The sequence below is a fragment of the Scylla paramamosain genome, chromosome 2, assembly GCF_035594125.1.
Source record: "Scylla paramamosain isolate STU-SP2022 chromosome 2, ASM3559412v1, whole genome shotgun sequence".
NCBI classification, from domain to species: domain Eukaryota; kingdom Metazoa; phylum Arthropoda; class Malacostraca; order Decapoda; family Portunidae; genus Scylla; species Scylla paramamosain.
The window spans coordinates 18,888,179-18,912,500 of record NC_087152.1 but is presented as its reverse complement, the minus strand read 5'-3'; the positions used below and the strand labels follow the sequence as shown (position 1 = coordinate 18,912,500).

Genomic DNA, 24,322 nt, shown 5'->3' with positions numbered 1-24,322 from the left:
ATCAGAACACCGTAACGTTGGCTGAGCCATGTGCCTAGTGCTTTGTGGCCACAACCTTGATATGGGTTACTTTTTGACCTTTAGATATTCTGTTTGTTCCAGCTGTAATCTGAGTACGGGTGAAAATTTTCAACTAATACCTTATGAGTTAGCAATAAGAAATTTACTCGGATTTGAATTATCAACTTAACCTAGGAAGTTTGGCTGCAAGGAAATAATAGCCAAAAGTGAGATGACTAAGAATACTATTGCCCAACCAGTTATTGAGCACTGCTAAAATAACCATGGTATAAACCCCTGTTATCTGGGCTCTGATGTCTCCCAGATATCCTCTTTTGAGGCAGTTAGCTGCTACCTGTAAAACTATTATGGTCATCCCTGTGGGAGACCTCTTAGAAGCAGGTGTTGAATATAGATATATAGACAGATGGTTTGGGTTCAAGAAGGTAGCTCCCAGTGAAATAGGTGAACAGTGGTGGAGTATGTATATGTTGGAAAGGGGTGAGAGGAGAGCAAGAAAATTATAACATGCATCATTGAAAATAAAAGGAGACTCATTTTGTCTACCATGAGATGTACCCGTGCAGCAGAACTGCATCACATGGTGCAGTCAACCTCAGGAAGGGAACTCCAATAGTTTTGTTCAGTGGCTTCCCTAGGGGAAGCTCACAGTGAAATCAAAGAAGGGCATCCAGAGGATGCTGTCTCATCCTCTAAGGGAAAATTAGGACATGATGATGTCTTAACCATCCCCTTGAGAGAATTCTTAGGAAAAGATTTCATATATAGATAGAAATATTCTCCTGCTAACTCCCAAACTGTTGTATATTATGTGCTTAAATATGTTTAAAGTATTTCTCAAGTGGTTTCTTCCATTTTGCATCAGATGCTATAAAGGACACGAACCATACCTAGCTTAGCTAGTGTCCAGTACCTCTTACGATCTGCCATGGAGAAGTGAGGATATGACCGGCTTCACTTAGCTCTAAGTAGCTCCTGCAGGCAGAAATTGGTGCTGGAGAGCAGAATTTGAATCATCTGAGGACTTACTTCTGTGTAAAGATAAATCTATTGTTCAGCATTGAATTTGAAAGTTTGGTTGCACTTATAGGCATGAAGCTGAGTACACTAATATGAAGACACTAACAAGATTACTTTACATATAGGTAACCATCCTACACTTGCACTTGGCAGTTGTCAGATTGCCTATTGTTTTATTTTCAAGTGTAAATGGTGACACCCTGATAAGGTAATCAGTTACAATAGTGAAAGTTTTATTGACTTTGGAATAGAGTATACCATGATCAAGGTTAGTCACTAGGCAAACATTTGTTATTGTTGCAACAGAATATAATATAAATTGAGTAATATAGTGAAATTAAAGTAAAAACTTTTGCAATCCAAGAAGACAGACATTGTCTGATTTCATTTATGGTGCTGCTAAAAAGCATGTCATGAAAATGGTGTTGAGATATGCAATCAAGAAGTTTAAGACTATGATTAGATACTTAAAAAAAAAATTAGATTTTTCCTATCATCCCCTTTGAAGAAGTCACCTTATCCATGCAGTGATATGTCACTTCCATTATATGTACCTTGCTTGTAACATCCTTTGGAAGTGCTCTTATTGAAATGTGTCAAGTACTGAATCTCCTCCATAGTGTGAAAAATGGCAACCCTTTATCATGAACATCTTGGGGAAGAGAAAGCTGCAGCAGGAAGTCAAATCCAGGGCTGGGGAATAGGGATTTATGATTGTACTCATATTAATGTGAATGTCATCTCTGCATTTCCAAGGCAGTGTTAGTGAGTGTTTTGTCATTTTCAGGGTTAGTGTTCATGAAGAGGTGCCTTAACTTTTATCATTCTCCAGTGACAGTTTGTTCCTCATAAAATATGAATGCCACTCAAAATACCTTGCTCATCTCAATTGTTCCATTGTGTTGCATGATTTCAAGGATATTGTGTCCAGATTTTCAAGTTTGACACATAATTTGATGATTGCTCTCTTTTCAAATTTGAGATAGTATGTTTTGAATGGAAGTGTGCATGTGAATGTGGTCAATATAACCAGTGTAACACAGGTTCCAGTTATGATAGCATGAGACCACTCGGCCTGCCTACTCATGTGTACCTGACTGGGTACCTGACCCTGTTGGTTGTACATGACCATGACTTACTTTGCTTCCAGTGGAAACAGTCTGGGAACATTTGATCACTTCTTGTGAAGGTATTATCTAAACAACATTTCTGTTTATTATTATATTGCAGTACTAGTACTGAAAAAACTTGCTTTCCACTGTCACTATTCCCCATCTCTGATGGTAGCATCATGCCACCCATGGGCCACATCAATGGAACACTGAAAATTTGACCTGAAGGTGGGATAAATTGACCATGAGGAGATATTTGACAGGGACTGAACCTCTGGCAGGACACTTGCAGGAAACATGAGCTGAGGCACCTTGCTGATCAGGCCAATATGATCATCAAAACCTAAGTGAATTTTACTTGGCCCTGACTGTCCTGTCACTTCAGGACAGTCAGTATTTACTTTATTATTACATGGTAATTTTGAAAGGGGTTTATACATATTTGCTTATGTTGGCCCTGGTTTTGTCAAATGACACCTTACACATTCTCCAGTAACCTCCTTGTACAAGCTAAGAGTCTTTGTATACTGCTTCAGTAACATTCGTAGGGGATTACATCCAAAGAACCTCATCAATGATGTTAAGATTTCTTTACTCAGTTTCCACTCTCAACATTCCAAATCCATTTGTCTATCTCTTCCACATACAGTGGAACCTCAGTTACTGAATGTCTCCCTTTCTGAACAAATTGGTTTTTGAACAAAATTTGAACTCATAATTGCTTCAGTTGCCGTACCGTAATTCAATTTTCGAACAAAGTTACTTGATTTCAAATACTACAAGACGTAGCAAAAGCTACCATTTGTTACTGATTTTCAGTTTTCATAAATACTTTCTTCATTTTTTATATATTTGGAGAAGAGACACACAGGTTAAGACAGTAATTCAATCTTTGGAATAAGTTAAATGTGATCCTGTTGAAGAACCAGGGTTACTGTATTGTGGAATTTCATCTGCTAGTGTGGAAATATTGTGACATTTGGCAGATGAGCGTGAAATAAATTTCCACATCCACACCTTCCAAGAAACTGTGTGAATATGAAAAGAAATATGTACTAAAATTATACAGAGTTCATGTTAACATACATTTGTATATGTGTATATATATATACACATGTAATTGTCAAAGTAATATTAAATTCCTGAAATTAGCATATGTTTCTCCTTTTATGTTTAGTAGCGGATTTCATGTTGGTGTATAGAAACAGACCACTGAATTGGCAACACTCAATATTCCACACAGTGTTGTGTAGAAATGCGGTAACCCTGTGAAGAATCTCAAGGTGAACAAACAAGGTTCAGCGCTCAGAAGTAATTCTGAGCCTCCTGTGGCTCTCTCAATGACCCACAACGCCATCACTACTGCATAACTACATTTCCCCAGTAGCTTATCCTGCATTTTGGCAGTGAGTGGGTTGCTCCTCTCTCTGTCACTCTGTAAGGCTTCCCTCACTTGATCAGTGACAAAGAGAATGCCTGCATGGTCTAAACAATACTCGTATCTTTTGATGAGTTCAGTGTCACTAAGTTCATTCAGTACATCCTTTCTGGATAAAAAAAAAAAATTTTAAGTAGGTGTTGTGGAGTGGCCATCTTAGCAGAGGGAGTGTCATTACCCACTAAGACATGGTGAACTGGTGTCTGAGAATGGATTAATTTATTTTGTATAGATTCCTACGGGGAAAATAATTTCAATGTACGAACATTTCAGTTTTTGAATGGCATACAGGAACAAATTAAGTTCGAAAACTGAAGTTCTGCTGTACTTTATATATATATATATATATATATATATATATATATATATATATATATATATATATATATATATATATATATATATATATATATATATATATATATATATATAAATCATATGCAGACCGGAGAGTGAGTAATGGAGATAACAATTGTGTTGCTGTACCAAGCTTGATTCTCAAATTGTAGTTTTGCAATAATCTTTAGGTATTCCACAGTTTGTATTAATCTGTGCTGTGATGGCCATTTTGACCATGGATCTGTGCATAGTTCCAGTTATTTCTCATTACTTCCTGTTTTCTTAAAACCCTAAATAATTACAAAATAGAGGGAAACATATTAAAAGTGTTTTTGCAATTATATATATATATATATATATATATATATATATATATATATATATATATATATATATATATATATATATATATATATATAGGCTATGCTAATGCATTGCATTTCCCTTATAATAAATAGATGTTTGAAGATTTTAGTACTTTGTGGTCACCATTAATGTTGACAAATAATGTGTTGTTTCAGTATGGGTTTGCATGCTATCCTACCACACCATCAATATCCATACAATTGCTAGGTTACTTCAAGCAAGTGAAACATTGTTTTTCATTACACCATCAATACTTACAGGATTGGTAGACTTTTCATACATGAAAAGCAAAAGGTGACACTTAGTGTATTTGTCAGCTACACAGACTAGATCCTATAATTATTATTATTATTATTATTTATTTTATTTTTTTTATTGTTTATTCCTGTAAAGAACACATTATTTGTTAAGATTGCTAGTGCTCAAATGCTGATATGCTCACATCTTGTGCCCAGTGCAGGAATTGCATCAGCTAAATAAAACATTTGCTGTGTTGGGTGTGGCTTGGTATACATGCAGTGTATTTTCTATTAAGTTTCATGAAGGGTTAAATACTATAGAATTTTTCAGTTTCTGCTGTACATGTATAGTAGTGACACTAGATGCAGGTGACATGTGTATACATGTATGATATTGGGTAAGGTGGAATCCATCTTTCTACTTGTACTCATCACATTCTTTCCCTTATGAGGCATTTGACAGCTGGCACAATGTTCTTCTTCAGGGAATGCAGGTCACTAGATTCTCACTGGAAAACAATCTCATATCTGTAACTGAAGAGTTAGATAAATGGTGCAAAAGTCAAAACTGAGTTCTCACTTGTTTTGACTCGGAAAGAATGTCTAGATTACCCCTTTGTAATGGTTTGCCCCAGAAATTAACCAGAGAGATTTATATGGGCAATATAGCAGTTTTAACCACATTACCTATGCCTGAAATTCGGATCAGAAATAGGCAACATCCCAACCAGTGGACATGTGAACTGTCTTCTGCCCTGTTGTCAAACTGAACATTCAGCTTCCTCCTCATATGAATAATAGTTCAGGAGTGAGGTAAGGGCAATATCAGACTTAGCAGACATGCCAACTTTATTAATCTCTCTCTCTCTCTCTCTCTCTCTCTCTCTCTCTCTCTCTCTCTCTCTCTCTCTCTCTCTCTCTCTCTCTCTCTCTCTCTCTCTCTCTCTCTCTCTCTCTCTCTCTCTCTCTCTCTCTGTTTTAGAGAGTGCCTCAGTTGTTCTCAAGCACTTTTTTGGAACTACTTGTAATCTTTTTCTAAACCATGCATTCAGAGCCTCTGCCCTACAACTAACAGAATAGTTACATGTAAATCCTTCAAACTTTCCCATTTTTGCCTCCATAAACATCCCTTAATGCTTCAAAATGTGGCTCCTCTCACTAAATAGCTTGAGGACTTGCTGCACTCTTTCATTGTGATGCATCATGACTTATAATTAACTCTTTCCATTTGTATATACCATATGAAAAAATAAGAATGACCTATATCTTTATTGCTCTACTTATTCTCCCTGGGTTCATGTGTACTACATCATTTTAATCCAGATTTGTTTCTTGCTGTTACAGGTGCGGATTGCTTCAAATTTTGTTATGCACTCACCTCCTGGGGAATTCAATGAAGTCTTCAATGGTATGTGGATTATATATACATACATATATATATATATATATATATATATATATATATATATATATATATATATATATATATATATATATATATATATATATATATATATATATATATATATATATATATATATATATATATATATATATATATATATATATATATATATATATATATATATATATATATATATATATATATATATATATATATATATATATATATATATATATATATTTTTTTTTAGCGGAAGTGTATATGTGTAATAAGCATGTATAATGAGAATGCATTCATGTGTAGCATGCCAATATTTTATTACTCAACAGATGTGCGGACCCTGGTGAACAATGATGCCTTGCTGCGAGAAGGTGTGGCCCGAGCCATTGCAGAGTACAACAAGGACCAGCTGACACCAGTGAGGCTGGATGGACAGAGCCACTATGCACTTGTCACAGAACACAATGATCTTGGTGGTGGCCGTTTTGTGGATCCTCGAGCGAAGCTCACCTTCAAATTTGACCATTTACGGAAGGAAGCAACAGATTTAAAGGTTTGTGGCAGTTTTACTATACGATAACTGTAATGAAAAATGCGTTTGAAGTTGATTAAGAAATAGATCTAATGGAACTCAAAAACTGCAGATATGCTAGTCAACGAAATATGAAAAAGTAGTGAAAACTGATACATTCAGTGAACTGGTAAGTATACCCAAAGCAGAACAGTTGAATAAAAGCAAAGTAGGTTAGCAGACAACAACTGTAGAATACTCAACACAACAATAGGCCCTTTAACACAAGTAGGCATTGTCAGTAAATAATGTGTATCAAGTTTCAGAAGATTGTTTGTAATTTTGAGATATACAAGATTTTTTAAGAGCAAACATTGTGATATCATGAAATTGAGGTTGAACATGAATGAAGAGCAGCATTGATAAATTTTATAGATACTCATAGAGGAACCAAAATTAAAGTAATGAACAAAAGAGCCTGATTGACTATGTTGCAGTGTATGACAGATTGAGGAAGAATGTGATGGATGCCAAGGCAGTGAAAGGGTTCTTTGGTGATTCAGATTACTATGATGTGGTAATTAAAATAAAAATGATGGAATTATGGTGGGAATGATGGAGTAAAGAGAGTACATTGGTGTCTAGTGAAAGGCTGGATAAGAAAGTGTCTGAATAAGCATGAAGGGAATGTGTGGATCGGGAGAGGTGGGGGTTCTTGTGTTGTGACCATTCCCTTGGATGATGCTTCTGGAGGGACAGAAGCATTAGAGATAGGTAGGATTGAAAAGATAAGTAACCAGAGCATCATATAGGTTGTTTTAGATGGTAGATTTACAATTATTCATATTGAATGCTGCTTATTTGTGTTAACTATCATCTTTAACAGTAAAAATACTTTTCTCTCCCACAGCCTTGTGAGAGTGACCCTGCCACAGAGAGTTGGAGAAGTGCAGTTGAGACACAACTCATTCAGTATGTCAGTGATCATTATCCACATGGTGTGTGTGCTGTGTATGCCCGCACCCAAGGATCAGCTGTCACACTCACCATGTGCATAGAAGACCACCAATTTCAGCCCAAAAATTATTGGTATAAACACTGTCATATACTTTGTGATGATTTGAGTCTTTCAAAATGTCTATGTTTGTTATAGAATGTTTATAGATATGGTGTTAACCAGATGCCTCTTATCACTTCAGTGGTGCATAGGAAAGAAGATTGCCTGTCCACTTCCATTTTTCACTCACTGAAATCATGTACTCAGTTCTTCTCTGATGAAAATATATATTAATACTTTTACAGAATAGGTATGGAGAGTGTTAATACAATAATTAAGTCATATTAAGTGTAGGAAGCTATTTGACAATATTGAAAAGTTGACCTTTAGATATTTGTAAGAGGCAAAAACCTGAAAGTAATCTTGAATAGCTTTAAGAAAAGTTGAAGCAGTTCATCTTGCTAATTAGTAGCTGAAAAACAGAAGTTATGCTTAATCTGCATTGGTGAAGAAATAATAGATGGAATAATCAAATTTTAATCCTATTCAAATCTGAGAGTAATCATAAGATAAAGGTGTACAAGGGAGGGAACAAAGTGATAGGATCCTTGTGGCAAGTAATAAGGGACAGAAAAATTAACATAAAAGTTTGGAAGTATTTGCTCCAGTACAGTAAAACAGAGACATTACATAACTTAAATATAAATTTGAATTACATTTTAAAGTATATGATTGACAAAAAATGAGATGTGAAGTATTATGGCAGATCATTGGGGTACAAAAATAATTAGACCAAAAATTAGGTTCTCAAAGTTTGGCACACTGTGGCTCACTTGGTAGAGGGACAACTTTGGGTGAGGAGGGGGAGAGCTGATGGCTGGCATCATGTTCTTAGTGGATAAATGTGCAAGAACTACCCAGCAACATTATTTTCTCTTTTCTCTTTATTTGTTTCTTTGTGTGTGTGTGTGTGTGTGTGTGTGTGTGTGTGTGTGTGTGTTTCACCTACACCTATGGTCATTTGCTGGTCACCCAGCCAGCCATTCCTCCTATAAAAAAGAGTTCAGAGCTCATAGTGACTGATCTTTTGGTAGGACTGAGACCATTCATACGTTACACATAGGGACAGCAAGGTCACATCCCCTCAGGTTACATCCTGTATCTACTTGCTGCTAGTTGAACAAATGTTACACATTAAGAGATTCTCCCATTCGCCTCAGCACATCTGCGACTCGAACCCAAGCCTTCTCAGTTGTGAGCTGAGCATTCTGACCACTACACTATGTATCGTATGTGCATGCACTAGACTCTCTCTCTCTCTCTCTCTCTCTCTCTCTCTCTCTCTCTCTCTCTCTCTCTCTCTCTCTCTCTCTCTCTCTCTCTCTCTCTCTCTCTCTCTCTCTCTCTCTCTCTCTCTCGTTAAGAGATGTTTACATTCACAGCACGTGTATCGTCTACCATTTTATCTTGAACATAATCAAAATTAGAGCCCCGTTGTAAACACAGAAACTTGTTGATGGTTGCCCATCCTGTGTAATTATTTGTATGAGTGGCTCGTGAAATTTATGATGACAGAACATGCTGTCCTGATGGAAAATGCGCCTGCTTAATATTGCCTTTCTCATTGTCCATGAAGACTACATGCAACTTCTTCCTCTTTCCTGAGGACTCTTCTATTGTCATTTTAATTGCAAAAACCTAATCTACAAAATTTACTTTCTTAAATCCTCTTTGTTCCTCACTAACCTTCACCTAAGTCACTTTCATCAGTCTCAGTCAAAACTCTCCCAAAGACTTCCTGACATACTAAGCAATTTTATCTCCTTATAACCATTACACTCATTCCAACAACCTTTATCTTTATATTAAGATACAACAACTTCCTTCCTCCAGTCATCAGATACTTTCTGCCTCCATGCTAAGCTCATATAATTAGAAGCATGCAGTCTTCTACCACTTTAACTCCATACTATCATTTCTGCCAACTATGCCTGCAATGTTGTTATACATTAGCCTAGCTATCACTTTCTCATCTCCCTCTCTACCAATTTCTCTCTGCATAAACACTTATTTTCCAGATCAGTAATAGATACTATTGCTTTTCTGACTATCTTCTCATTAGTCAGAACTGACTGAAGCCTATATTCCAGTTTTCCATGAAATACATACAGTCATAGCACATGCCCTCCACAGGAATGGTCGGTGGCGATCAACCTGGACTGTGACCCTAGGAGGGGGAAGTGTGGAATTGAAAGGAGTCCTCAAAGTTCAAGTCCACTACTATGAAGATGGCAATGTCCAGTTAGTCACTTCTAAGGATGTTAAAGGGAATCTAACTGTTGCTGTAAGTTTTTATGATATATTTGGTGTTTTATTACATATTTAACTATGTTACTAGTTTCTGTGTATTTTCTTAGAAACTTTATTTCTGAATGTTACTTATAGCCTGCATAATTCTGCATAATTGCAATGCTTTATTAAGTATAGATATGCTGTATAATTTTCTCATATGCATAATTTTGGGCATAGCAATGCTTTAACAAGTACAGTTATGCAACATAATCTCATTTGACCAACATCATGATGGACATCAGCTCAGTTGTCCAGCAAATCTGGTTTCGCTTCTAGTCAAATCTATCCTGCCATCACACATTAGTATTTTAATTTATTTATGCAGATTTGGAACTGTTGTGGATCAAGTTTATTTTATAGAGTTAACTAATTTCTGTATGTGTGTATCTAGTTGTTGTGATATAAAGGAAAAGAGCTATGCTAGTGCTGTTCCGTCTCTATATCCGTTTTTATCAAGCTTTACCTTGTAAATTCTTAGGATTCATCATTTTTTTTATTAAAATTATTCTGTGTCAGTAATTCAATGTGGAAAACTATATTTCTTCACATTTCTTCTGTATTTAGACTTCTTTAACTTTTTTCCATGTCCTCTTGTGTTCCTCCTATTCTAGCTATAGGTGTTCTCTGTCAACTTTGTCAATTCCTTTTAAGTTATCTTCCATTTTCCAAGGCTGGGAGTTTGTCTTACTTCATACTGGGTTTCCTTTAAACCTGGTGTCATTTTGGTAGTCATTCTTTGTATCCTTTCAAGTTGTGGTGACCATAATATTACAGCACACTACAGTCTTAGTCAGATCATTGACACAGCTATAGTCTCTGCATGTCTGTGTGTGTGTGTGTGTGTGTGTGTGTGTGTGTGTGTGTGTGTGTGTGTGTGTGTGTGTGTGTGTGTGTGTGTGTGTGTGTGTTTACCTAGTTGTGTTTGACAGGAAAAGAGCTATGCTCGTGCTGTCCTGTCTCCATATCTATAAGCATCCAGCTTAACTTTAAATTCATGAATATTTGTTGCTTGTACCACTGTTTCATCTAAGTTGTTCCATATTTCTGTGCTTCTATTTGGGAAACCATATTTATTGACATCTCTTCTATTTGCTGTTTTATTCAATTTCACTCCATGTCCTCTTGTATCTCTTGAGTCCCACACAAATAAGTCTTCTTTGTCAACTTTATCCTTACCCTTTAAAGCTCAGTGTATAGCAATCAGGTCTCCTCTTTCTCTTCTCTCTTGTAATGATGGAAGCTTCAGTCTCCTTAATCTTTCTTCATAGGTTAAATCTCTCAAACTTGGTACCATTTTGGTTGCAGCTCTTTGGATCCTTTCTATTTTCCTTATTTTTTTATTTATTTATTTATTTATTTTTTATGGGGTGACCAAACAATTGTGGCATATTCCAGTTTTGGTCGAATCACATATTCCATCAACTTTTTCATCATCTCTTCATCCATGTTAGCAAATGCCCCTTTCATCTTTCTTAGTAACTCATAGGTTTCCCCAACTATTTTGTTTAGATGTTTTTCTGGTGATAAGTTATCACTGATTGTAATTCCCAAGTCTTTTTCTTCTTTGGTTTTCTTAATTTCCACTTCTCCCAATGTGTAGGAACTTGTCAATCTTCTTTTGCTTTTTCCTAATTCCATCACCTTGCATTTCTTTGCACTGAATTCCATTTCCTATTTCTTATTCCATTTGTATATCTTAGATCTTTCTGTAATATTTCACAATCCATATTGTTTTCCACTCTTTTCAATAATTTTGCATCGTCTGCAAACAGGCTTATATAACTGTCAACCTCATCCACCATATTGTTGACATACACCAGAAACATTACGGGGACTAAGACTGTCCCCTGTGGTACTCCACTTGTAACTCTACACCATTCTGATTTTTCTCCCTTTATTACTGTTCTCATTTCTCTATCCCTCAAGAAGTCTGTAATCCAATTCAGTGTGTTTCCTTGCCAACCCTCTATATTTTGAATTTTCCATAGCAGTCTCTGGTGTGGTACCTTATCAAATGCTTTTTTTTTTTTTTTAGATCTGAATAAACACAGTCTGCCCAACCCTCTCTCTCTTGAATTATATCAATTGCGCTACTATAAAAGCTCACTAAATTCGTGACACAAGATCTTCCACTTCTGAAACCAAATTGTCTGTCAGTCAATGTATGTGTTCTAAATATTCCATCCATCTGTTTTTAACTATTCTTTCTGCTATTTTTGTCACTACACTTGTTAGGGACACTGGTCTGTAATTCAGTGGATCTTATTTATTACCTCCTTTAAAAATGGGCACAATATTGGCTCTCTTCCAGTCTAGAGGAATTTTTCCTTCCTTAAAAGAACATACTATAGTATTGTGTATACTTCCTGCCAGTTGTTCACAACATTCCTTAAGTATCCAGTTGGGCACTCTATCCGGTCCTTGAGCCTTACTTGCATCCAATTCTTTCATAATCTTCTTAATTTCACTTATGTCCACCTGTATCTCTCTCATCACATTGTCTCTGTGCCATGCTCTTTCTCCTTCAAATTTGCTTTCTTTGGTAAATACTGACTGGAAGCACTTGTTTATTAATTCCGCTTGCAACTGTGTATCTTCATATGTAATGTCATCTTTCGTTAATTTATCTATTGTTTGCCTGTTTTTCATCTTCCCATTCACATATCTGAAGAATAGCCTCGGCTCATCTTTGCATTTGTTAACTGTATCTTTCTCATAATTCCTTTCTTCATCTCTCAGGATTCTGATATATTCGTTTCTTGCCATCTTAAAATCTTCCCATTTCTCACTTCCTCCTTTTTTTCTCCATCTATTTATTCCATGCTGCTTCTTTTTCTTTTCTTGCTGTTATACATCTTGTATTAAACCAGTCTTTTTTTCCTTTTCACTTCCTTTGTTTTGATCTTTGGTACATATTTACTGATGCCTTCATTATAAATTTGCATAAATATTTCCCACTTTTCCTGCGTACTGCTTGCCGTGAACAGTTGTTTCCATTTAGCCCGATATAATCTGATAAAATCTGATAAAATCTCCCATTCTTGTAAATTTCATTCCTATTTTCTATTGGGCCACTGCCTATACTGAATTCAATTAACAGATGGTCACTTTTACCTAGTGGGCACTGATAATTTATTCCTTCAATGATGTCCATTTCCTTTGTAAACAACAAGTCTAGCCTTGATGCCTCTTCATTACCCAAAAATCTTGTATTTTCTCCAATCCATTGGGTCATAGTATTTGTCATTATTAAACTTAGAAGCATTTATCCCCATGACTCTTCTCCTCCGTCCGTGGTCCACTCTTCCCATCATACCTCCTTGCAATCAAAGTCACCCATAAGTGTTATATTGTTATTCTCTGCCAGTATTCTCTCCAAACAGTTACTAGTATCTCTTAACAATAATTTATAATCCTCTTGTGTCATGCATTCGTCTTTGGGGGTACATAAGCCACTGCAAAATCTTTTTTTCCCTCTCCTATCCTTTTTGTTCGAATTCTAAATACTTCTGCCATTCCTTCTCCTGTTTCAACCTCTTTCACTGTTATACTCTTCTTTGTAAGTAACATGACTCCTCCCTGTTTCTTATTATTTCTATGTTTTATCCATACATTATAATTACTATTACCAATTCTTATATTTTCTATTGTCTCATTTAGTTTAACTTCAATAATACCCATGATGTCGGGCTGCTTTATCTTAATATAGTTATTCAATTCTAGCAATGTTGATATTAAACCATTTATATTTGTATATGCCACTGTCCACTTTTTATTTTTCCATATATTATTTACATTTTCTATTCTTTTTTTGTCAGATACCACTTCCTGAGCCTCTCGTCTTTTATCTTCCAATAGAACTTTTTTTTCTCTTCCTCTGTTCTGTTCTCGTTTTTTTGCCTTTGCTTCTTTTATTAGATTGCTTACCTTGAGTCTCTCCTCCTCATTCATGTCCCTCTTTATCCAAACTTTCCTGTATTGCTCTGTCTTGTCCAATTTTCATGCATTTGATATCACTTCCATGGCTGTTGTTTGTGCCCTAAATTTTACTTGTGGTTGCCTTCCTCCTTCTATATACTTCTCCAGTCTATGTATTTCCTCAATTTCACTTACCCAGTCCTCCCCTTCTCTCTGTATATTTCTTACGTCTTTTGCTACCTTTTTTTGTTCTCTTTCCCTCTTGTATCTTACTGGCTCTGTTTCCTCTTTTAATCCATATATAACAATACATTTCTTTTTGTCCACCATCGATTCCTTCTGTTTGATCACTTTCACGATTTCATTACTTAAATCTGTCTTTTCCTTCTTTTGCGCTTCTATGATTTCTGTAAAATTAACATTTTCTTCCTCTTTTTCCTTCCTCCAGATTTGATGTTCACTTTTCATCCCTATCACTTCATATTCCTGTTTTTTAACAATATAATTGTTTTCCTTCAATTTTGTTTTTAGATCAGTGCATAGTGTTTTCAATTCTTTGTTTTCTTCTTCCAGGTCATGTTGTTTTTTTTTCTAATTTTTTCACTTTCAATGAGGTCACTGATCATCCCTTCCATCAAAGCCACTTTCCTTCCTTGCATTTTATCATGTAGTTCATTATCTTCCTCAAATCCTGGGGATGGTGACCCTGTAGGCAACACTCCACTCCCACCTATGGCGTCCGCCTTGCTAGAGCTTTTACTCATTTTATTACCTCTGTTATTACTTGAATTTTCCCTTATTTTTTTATTTCTGGAGACAGGACAACTCTTCTTGAACACAGCTCCTACCTGAGAACACATTCTAGGCTCCTAGTGGTGGCCATGGTCAAACGAAATCTTTTTCTGCTGGAGCTTGGATCGCTGCTTGTTTACTCGACGACGACGACGTGTGTGTGTGTGTGTGTGTGTGTGTGTGTGTGTGTGTGTGTGTGTGTGTGTGTGTGTGTGTGTGTGTGTGTGTGTGTGTGTGTGTGTGTGTGTGTGTGTGTGTGTGTGTGTGTGTGTATTTGCCTAGTTGTAATTTACGCAAGGGGAGGAATCTCATAGTATCCTGTCTCTAAATCTATCCAGTTTGATCTTAAAACCATGGACAGTTACAGCATTGACAATGTTTGCACTGAGTTAATTCCATTTATTCACAACTTTCTTTAACTTCTTACTGTGTCCCCTTCTATTCTGTGCCTAAATTTATGAAACATTCTTTGTCCACATTTTCCATACCATTTATCATTCTATAGATGTTTATTTAATCCCCCCCCCTCTCTCTCTCTCTCTCTCTCTCTCTCTCTCTCTCTCTCTCTCTCTCTCTCTCTCTCTCTCTCTCTCTCTCTCTCTCTCTCTCTCTCTCTCTCTCTCCTATTTTTAAGGGTAGGAATTTCCAATATTCTTAATCTCTCTTCATAGGTCAACTTACTCAACTCTGGAACCATCTTAGTGACTGCTCTTTGTACTTGTTTCTAATTTTATAATATTCCTCTTTATATGAGGAGACCACACCACTGCCACCTATTCCAATTTTGGTCTTGTGGAAATCAACAACTTTTTTTTATCATTCCTTCATCTAAATATGAGAATGCCATTCTTATTCTTTTTAACAAATTCTTTGCCTCTCCAGTAATTTTATCAATGTGTCTGTCCAGGGTCAAATTTTCAGTAACTGTTACTCCCAAATCCACTTCCTCTTTTGATTTCTGTAACTTCACACCATCCATCTCATAATGATATTGTATTCTTTTCTTACTCTTACATTTACTTTACATTTACTTAAACTGAATTCTATTTGCCAAGATTTACTCCATCTATTTATTTTATTTAAATCATCTTGCAGTACCATACAGTCATTTACATTTTCTGCCCTTCTCATCAGCTTAGCATCATCTGCAAGTAAGTTCATATAACTGTCTGTTTCTTCATTTTATGTCATTCACATATATTACAAACATTATTGGTCCCAACACTGACCCCTGTGGGACATCACTAGTTACTTTCAGCCAAGATGGATTTTGGTCTTGTATTACTGTTCTCATGTCTCTATCATCCAAGTAATCCTCCATTGACTCCAGCAGTCTTCCTCCAATTTTTCCGTAATTTTTTTCATCTTCCATAGCAATCTTCGATGTGGTACTTTGTCAAACACTTTCTTCAAGTCTAAGTAGACACCATCCATCCAACTGTCACTCTCCTGCACAATATCGATTACCCTTGAATAAAAGGACAATAAGTTCATGGAGCATGATCTTCCCCTCCAAAATCCAAATTTACAATTTATCAAAACTTTATCTCTTTCCAAGTGTTCCTTCCATCTTTCCTGTATTGTTCTTTCACACAGTTTTCCTACATCACTAGTCAAGGACACTGTTCTATAATTAGTGGGTTTTCCTTATTTCCTCCTTTGAATATTGGTGTAATATTTGCTCTCTTCCAGTCTTTTGGTACTCTTCCCTGTGACAGTGATGTCACTACTAGATTGAATTTTATCAGCCAGTTGTTCTCTGCATTCCCTCAATATCCAGTTTGATACTCCATCTGGACCAGTTGCTTTATTTACATCAAGTTCTTCCATCATAAGTATTTCCTCATAACTGACTGGGACTGTACTTAGTATATTCCTCACCAAATTATCCCTTCCAGCATCAAACTTCCCTTCCACAGTAAATACTGATCTGAAACTATTGTTCATAACCTCCACCATGTCCTGTGCATCCTCATGGATTTCTCCTTCAACTTTCAGTCTTGATACACCTTCCGTCTTCTTCATCTTTCCATTAATATGTCTAAAGAATAGTTTTGATTCATGGGCTATCATAGTGTATAGTTTCAATAATTTCCATGTCCTTGGTAAACACTAAATCAAGTCTTGATGGTTTATCTCTTCCACTAAATCTGGTATCATAATCAATCCATTGAGTCATTAAGTTTTCCACTACCCAGTTTAACAGTCTATTACTCCATGAGTTCTCACTTCCAGTAGTTGTCAGTGTCTCCCAATTTATATCCTTACAATTAAAAACACAAACAACAACTATATCTCTATCTCTTCAAGACCTTTTAACACATCTACCAACATCTCTTCATGCTCTTCTTTTCACAAAGCATTTCTCTTCATGCTCTTCTTTTCACAAAGCATTGGTCATAGGTGGCACATACATTCCTACATAATTCATTATCCTTCCATTTCCACTTCTAATCATCACTTGTAGAATTTCAGATTTGTCTTCACTTTTTATTACCTTCTCCACTTTAACACACTTTTTAGTCAGAATGATCACTCCCCCTCCCTGGTCACTTCTATTTTTCACCCATAAATCATATTTATCATCACCAATATCAGGAGTTCCCCATTCATTTTTTCCATTTTGTCTCTCACAATACAGCAACATCTGGTGTGTTCTGTTAAATAATTCATTTAATTTAATCTTTGTTGACATTAATCCATTTAAAATAGTGTAACATACTTTCCTTACTGTTTGATGTACCATTTCTTTATTCTCATATTTCTTACTCTCCAGGAAAACTTTTTCTCCCCCTCCATTTGTTGTTTGTTTTTTTGTTTAGTCTCATTTATCAGCCCCTTTTACTTCAACCTTTCAATCTCATCCATATCCCTGTTTATCCATACATTCTTATATTCTTCATCTCCAGACAACCTCCAAAACTCATTAATTACCTCTTCTGCTTGTACCTGTGTTGCAAACCTTATTCTTATGAGTCTCATTTTTTCTTCTTCATATTTCCCAGTTCTATGGAACTCATCCACTTGCTTTACTACTTGGCTGTCTTCACCCATCACTTTCTTCAGTAACTTATTCAACAGGTTCTTTTCCTTTTCCTCTCTGAATTTTTTTTCTTCTTTAATAACATTTACCACTTTTTGTCTGAGGTTTTGTTTCTCATTTTCTTGTTTTATTATTTTCTTTATTAATTCTTCCTCAAATTTACGTTCATTTAACCACTTATTTTGCCTCATTTCCACATCCTTTACACTTACCTTCATTTCCTCATTTCCTTTCTGAACAGTTTCTACTTTTCCTTTATTTGTTTATTTAAACTCATTTTCCATCTTTAACTTCTCATTTTTATCTTCCATCTCAATCAACTTTGCTGTAATAGTCACCAGCTCCTTACCTGTCTCCTGGTGTGCCTCCAGTGTCATTATTCTCTCCAATAACTTGTCCATCATTTCTTCTATATACAAAATTTTTCTACACTACAGTCTATAATTTTGTTCTCTTTCTTCTCCAGTAAAACTTCAAATGAACCTCTTTTTTGGGGTCCCACCTTCTGCCATGTTTGTCCAAAATGTAAACAAATTAAACCAAACTTTCCTAGAGATGGTATAACTACACTCATGGTACTATTTCTCCCCTGCTTATTTACCACCTAGGTATTCCTGTGTCTTCTTAACATATCATGTTCCACCTTGAGTGATTTGTGTTATTCCTTTCTTCTATATGCAGAGCACTAGAAAACATGTTCTGTCAGCTCCACTGCCACCATGTGTGTTTGTGTGTGTGTGTGTGTGTGTCTGTGTGTGTGTGTGTGTGTGTGTGTGTGTGTGTGTGTGTGTGTGTGTTTGAGAGAGAGAGAGAGAGAGAGAGAGAGAGAGAGAGAGAGAGAGAGAGAGAGAGAGAGAGAGAGAGAGAGAGAGAGAGAGAGAGAATATTGGTGCATAACCCTGTAGATTCATCTGCATATGTGTGTGGGAGGAAAGGTAGTAGAAAAGGAGGCACACAAATGTTTGTTTTCCATGGCATGTCACCTGCTAACTTGATGGTCTGATTTTTTAATGACCAGCTGTCCATAATTGCATACTTTCATAAATATAATTACAGTTTTCTTTACATGTCATCTCCCAAAATATAAATAACTTATGATAACACATATGGAGATCTGTTAGAAAACTTGTTTAATGAGCTTGTACCCATCCACCTCCCATTTCCCATATTTCCCACTCTCAAGTTCATAATTCAGTCTTCACTATCCCCTATGCTTAATGCAGATATATTCATTATCATTAGGAAAATCATATATGATAGAGAAAGTATGGTGCTCTGAGAAACAATGGGAACACAAGACAGCAGATGACAAGTATAGTAATCCCATTGCATTTCTTTTATTGTTTTTATGGTCAATTGCTCCATTGAACTAGTTGAAGCTGCAGATCTGAGTAGGTGTGTCATGTGAGTGCCAAGTTATTCAGTCTATGACACAGAGTGAGATAAGTAATCAACTTTTAAAAGAATTAATTTTCTGATATTCCAGTTGATATGTAAGCATTATTTAGAACAGCTGTTTGATGTTGCTGTGTAATGATTTATGGAAATGTATATTTAATGTTGTGATAATTTAGACAGTACTCTGGCAAGTGGATATGCGGATCAGCACAAGATGTAAGCCTTCCCCATACTATAAGCTTTGTGGTATAAATATCCATGATGATTTTTGAACAAAGTAAAAGAAAAAATAAGGTAAATAAAATAAAGATGCATGTTATGTGATGGTAGATATGAAAATTGTTACTCATGTGCTCATTTTTAAGTCTCAGAACTTTAATCAGTGTCAATTTGGTGCATCTGTCATTGGAGACTAAAAAGTGGTAGAATTATACATAGAATAGTATTGAAAATACTTTCAATCATATTTTCACGCAGTTTTTTAATCATATTGACTTTCATTATACATGTGTGCTGTTTTGGTGTCCTGGGGACAGAAAAGTCTTGCTGATGGAAATTTCACCAAAGCTCAAAACCTCATATATAATGGGGGGGGGGTAATGCAGATAATAAGAAAAGGAACAATAATGTTTCTATTCAATGAAATTTTATCAACTTATTATCAGGAGAGATAGCACTTGTAATATGTTTTGTCCTTGAGAAAAAACTATTTTATAGATGCCAGTACCTTTACTAGTCTTGGTAGTTTGTGGATCATAAAGTATTTTTTAATCATCTTCAGGGTGAAGAGGAAACTGCCCAGGAATTGGTACACTTCATTGAGGCTGCTGAGAATGAGTATCAGACAGCCATCAGTGAAAACTACCAAACTATGTCCGACACTACCTTCAAGGCCTTGCGTCGCCAACTTCCTGTTACACGGACCAAGATTGATTGGAATAAGATAGTTTCATATTCCGTGGGTAAGGAGCTTAAAAAGCAATAATAGTAACTGGTGGTCCTATGGAACATTTAAAATAATTCATCTGTCTCTATGGGATGCTGTAGGGATAGTTTTAACAGTGCATTTGGCGGTCATTATTCCTACTGATTAGTATTGGTTGTTGAATACTTCAGAGTCAAATTATTGTTTTGTCCCTTAATATTATTGATATTTGGAGTTTATCAGTATCTATGTTTTCCATTTTATCTGCTTTGTTATAGTTGATTAAACCCATCATGATTTTTAAAATAAAACAGTTTGACTTGTTTGGGTAAAGAAGAAAACATATTGCTTTTGGACTTATGTGGAGTGAACCATGCCAGTTGAGCACTGTTACTGAAGCTAAAACTACATCTTGTTGAACTGTTGTGTAGGCTATCAGAAACACACAGCAAGGGTACCCTTTCTATTGGGAGTGAAACACTGAGCTCCATGAAATGTTTAGAAAACAAAGCCAAATGAGTAAGGCAGATCTTCCTTTGGGGGATTAATCCAATTTTTACAAATTTATATCCTTCAAAAGTTTGTGTGGTCAGTGTTCCACCTTTGATCAAGTCTTCCCGTGCTTTGTTTTTGATTGTTTACACAAGCATCAAGTGCAACAGGCAACAGGCTCATTTTATAGACTTTACATGAAAGAGTAGTAGAGTCTATTAGGAATGTGAGTTTCTGCTGCCAACATCATATTTCTGAAAAGAAGCTGCATTTTGCAAGATGGTCCATGCCGTCACTACTACCCAGACGCCTGTGATACCTCGCTGAGGGGAGGTCTTAGGGACGATGTCGGTTCCTAGAGATGGCCTGCTTGCTAACTGCTTGATGGTGTTGATTATATAGTACATATTTATCTAATCATTTACACTTAATGTTTAAGAAGTGATTTTGCAAGAAGTTCCTGTTTTGCCAAGTGCATTACAGGCCAAAAATATATTATCAGGTAGCCCAATGTGAGGGCATTTCAATTGTCCTTTGCACATTATGGATGAAGCAAGGTGAGCTCTGCACAAACAAACCTAGAAAGAAAATATATTGTTGCAATTTATTTATTTTTTTTTCTTTTCTTTTCTTTGGAGTGGGGCAGAACAGCAGTGAGTGTTGAGGAATTCTTTGTACTTGTACCACATTCAGCAATAGTAGTTTCTCACTATTCTTTTGTCTCACAAAATGTTCCTCTCCTCATCATATCAAAATTTATCAGTACATATTAAAATTATGATATTTTTTTTGTTTGGTGTAAATGAGTAAGTAAAGTCTGTGATTTTTTGTAAATAACTATCAGCATCTATGGTAAATATTTGTTTGAAATAAAGTTTCAAATATAGTAATTTCAGAATTCATAGATCATCATAAAAGAATTTAATTTATTTTCTTATTATGACATTACCTGTAGGTTTGAAATGGCTGAGCTGATCTGAATATATTCCTATAATGCAGCTGCTTTCATTGATTGGAGGATGCTCTTCTTGCTTTTTGAATTTTTTTGTTTTATCACTTGTGTAGGAGCAGTTATATTCTCTAAAGTATACAAAATGTTGTTCCTGGTTGGATCCTTTTCTAGTGATTATAATTTTTGAAGGTTACATTGGTTTAAAGTTTCCTTGGTATTATATGATACTTTGGAAGGGTTATCTTTTTTATAGAACTGGATTTTTTTTTATTCTAGTAACAGAATCCTTTGCTTATTATCAATAATAATTTATAATTATAGCATAGCAACAAGACTCTCTCTCTCTCTCTCTCTCTCTCTCTCTCTCTCTCTCTCTCTCTCTCTCTCTCTCTCTCTCTCTCTCTCTCTCTCTCTCTCTCTCTCTCTCTCTCTCTCTCTCTCTCTCTCTCTCTCTCTCATATTGAGTGTGTGTGTGTGTGTGTGTGTGTGTGCATGTGTGCGTGTGTGCATGCATGCACGCATGCATGTGTGTGTGCACATATTTACCCACGTTTTTCTCATTTCTGTCATCTTGTCTGATCCATCCAGATATGTACATATAAATCTACAGAGGGTGCTACTTTTTACATTATTCAAGTATCTTCCTATTCTCAACTTTCCTTGTATCCACTTAAATGTCTAGCCACTTTATCTTTGCAGGTCTTTTTACTTAATTTTTCCATTTATTCATTGATTTATGTTTTTTTGGTTAATGCTCCTCCAGTTTCCTCTCCATATGATAATATTTCAATTAATTTTTATCTGTCTTTCTTTGATGCTTCATTTCTTGTGGGAGCACTCTTAAGAAGCTGGCCACACCAAAGGACCTTCTACTTCTTGATGAAACACTTCTATTTTTCCTCATTTAACATGTACAGCCTTGTGCTATTTGGAGCTTTTCATCTCAATCTCAAGCCCTAATCAATTTATTTTTATTGCATAAATCAATTTGAAATTATCAAAAGCTAAAGGGAAAAAATATGATAGCACTCATCTCAGCTTATTTTTGCCTCTTAGAGCGTGCTATGGTGTGTCCTCCAGCCTGACCACCAACATCCCTATAGTCTGTTCAGAAAAAGATTCTCAGCAAGACCTCTGTGTTCAGTGGCCTTGCTGCCCACTGGCCCACTGAGTTTGAAAGAAACTCATCCTCCCTTTAGAAATACTTATATTTCTTCTCTTAGCTCAGCAATTAGTTTAGCAGATTTTGTTTACATCCATAGATGAAACAGTGTCTGTTCAACTATGTCATAGTTTCCAACCTCAATAGGCTAAAAAACAAAGTAATTATGGTGAATATAAGTTAAAAATCAAACTTTACTGTTTATACACTGTTTTACTTATAATCATTATGTTCAGCCATTGTGAGGTTATGCTTAAAATAATAGACAAAATACTCCTGAATATAATGGTGCTTTTAGATTTTGAATGAAAAGTTATATAAAAGAGAAAATTAAAGATTTCTATGAGTATCTTGTATGTCACCTTGAATCAGGAAGCAGAGTAGGAAGGAGGTGGGTGTTTCCCTCCCTCTTTCTCCTTCTATTCCTTCCTTCCTGGCACGTCATTATTGATGACTAAATGGATCATGAATTCATCATTGTTAACATGTCAGTCACTGTACATTGAAAGAGTGGTAGGAGGGAAAACATAGATCTACCATGACAATGACTATGATAGGTGTCTGCCAAAAGTGCACCCACCATATGCACCTTTCATTTGGTGGGTTTAATCATGGTAAATGTTTTCAGCTAGAGATTTTAACATGTGACCAAAGCATTACCTTTCCTAACACTTGTGTTGATACTATTGTTCTCAAAGATTTAAAGAGAATGTGAATTTGAGGTGTTGGAACTATATGCTTAGCAAGATGCAAAAAAGTAAACGGTATATTCACATATTATTAATCATCAACTGTGACACCCAGGGTGGGTGGGGAGGGAGAGAGGAATGATAGGATGGTGGTAGAGGTAGCAGGGTTTGTGGGTGAGTGGGGAGGGATGACGTAAGGGACGGAAGGAGAGGAAGGGAAACACCTACTTGAAGATGCAAGATACTCATAGTAATCTTTAATTTTCTCCTTTATATAACTTTTCATGCAAAATTTAAAAGCATCATATTGAGAAGTATTTGATGTCTATGGAGACATGCTTTATTTTAAGTATAATCTTACAATGGCTAACCATAATGATTATAAATAAAGTGGTTTATAAACAGTAAAATTTGTTTCTTTAACTTATACTCACCATAATTACTTTATTTTTTACCCAATCAAGGTTGAAAACAGTGATATAGTTGAACAAATGCTGCTTCATCTGTGGATGTAAACAAAATTTGCCTAACTTGTGTACTTGTTGAGTTAAATGAGGAAATACAAATATTTCAAGGGAGGTTGAAAGACTGGACAAGTGGTTAGGAGGGCTGCCAACTTTAACAGTCTTGCTGAGATTCTTTCCCTAAATGGACTTTAGTCTTGCACATCACTCTGACAATGTATTATTCTTGCATTAATGTTGTTTGTTAGCTGTATGATTGTCTATACTATTTCTATGTATAAATTTATACAATATGTAGTGCAGTGTGATGACTGTAATTCCACCAAGCCACTAGGATAATCATGTGTGGCTGCCATCATTACCATGGACATGATGGGGGTTTCAACCTCAGCCAGTTCATCCTGAGTTGGCTCATACTCATCCCCAGATGACTCAGACTCACTGAACTCATGATTTGAGTCCAGAAGCATATTCAGTCTCTAGGGCAGAAAGAGTGGAGTGGCAACAGTCAGACATGGTATAAATATTCCTGACTACTGACAAGGATTCTGTCACTGTAGTGAGTGGGCAGAGTGGGTGAATTGCTATTTCTCATTTTTTGGCCAAAATTGTTCATTTTACCTTTTAATTGTGCAGCTCTACATGCACCCATCAAGTACAACTTTTTTAGCTGGGGTGAAGTGAGGA

At 35.8% G+C, this 24,322-nt stretch overlaps 1 protein-coding gene across 4 annotated transcripts in view; it reads left to right on the top strand.

The window, feature by feature from the left end:
- LOC135111518 (F-actin-capping protein subunit alpha-like) overlaps positions 1-21,513 on the top strand; it is a 67,280-nt gene extending 45,767 nt beyond the window's left edge. For 3 of the 4 annotated variants that reach the window (XM_064024901.1, XM_064024911.1, XM_064024890.1), the window contains 5 exons: positions 5,880-5,943; positions 6,270-6,493; positions 7,362-7,540; positions 9,642-9,792; positions 19,733-21,513. In XM_064024901.1, the coding sequence (XP_063880971.1) occupies positions 5,880-5,943; positions 6,270-6,493; positions 7,362-7,540; positions 9,642-9,792; positions 19,733-19,936 (822 nt within the window). In that variant the 3' untranslated portion in view covers positions 19,937-21,513. Of the gene's footprint in view, positions 1-5,249; positions 5,349-5,879; positions 5,944-6,269; positions 6,494-7,361; positions 7,541-9,641; positions 9,793-19,732 lie in introns of those variants that run through there. The other variant, XM_064024922.1, reaches the window with a different exon arrangement.
- Positions 21,514-24,322: the final 2,809 nt, after the last annotated feature.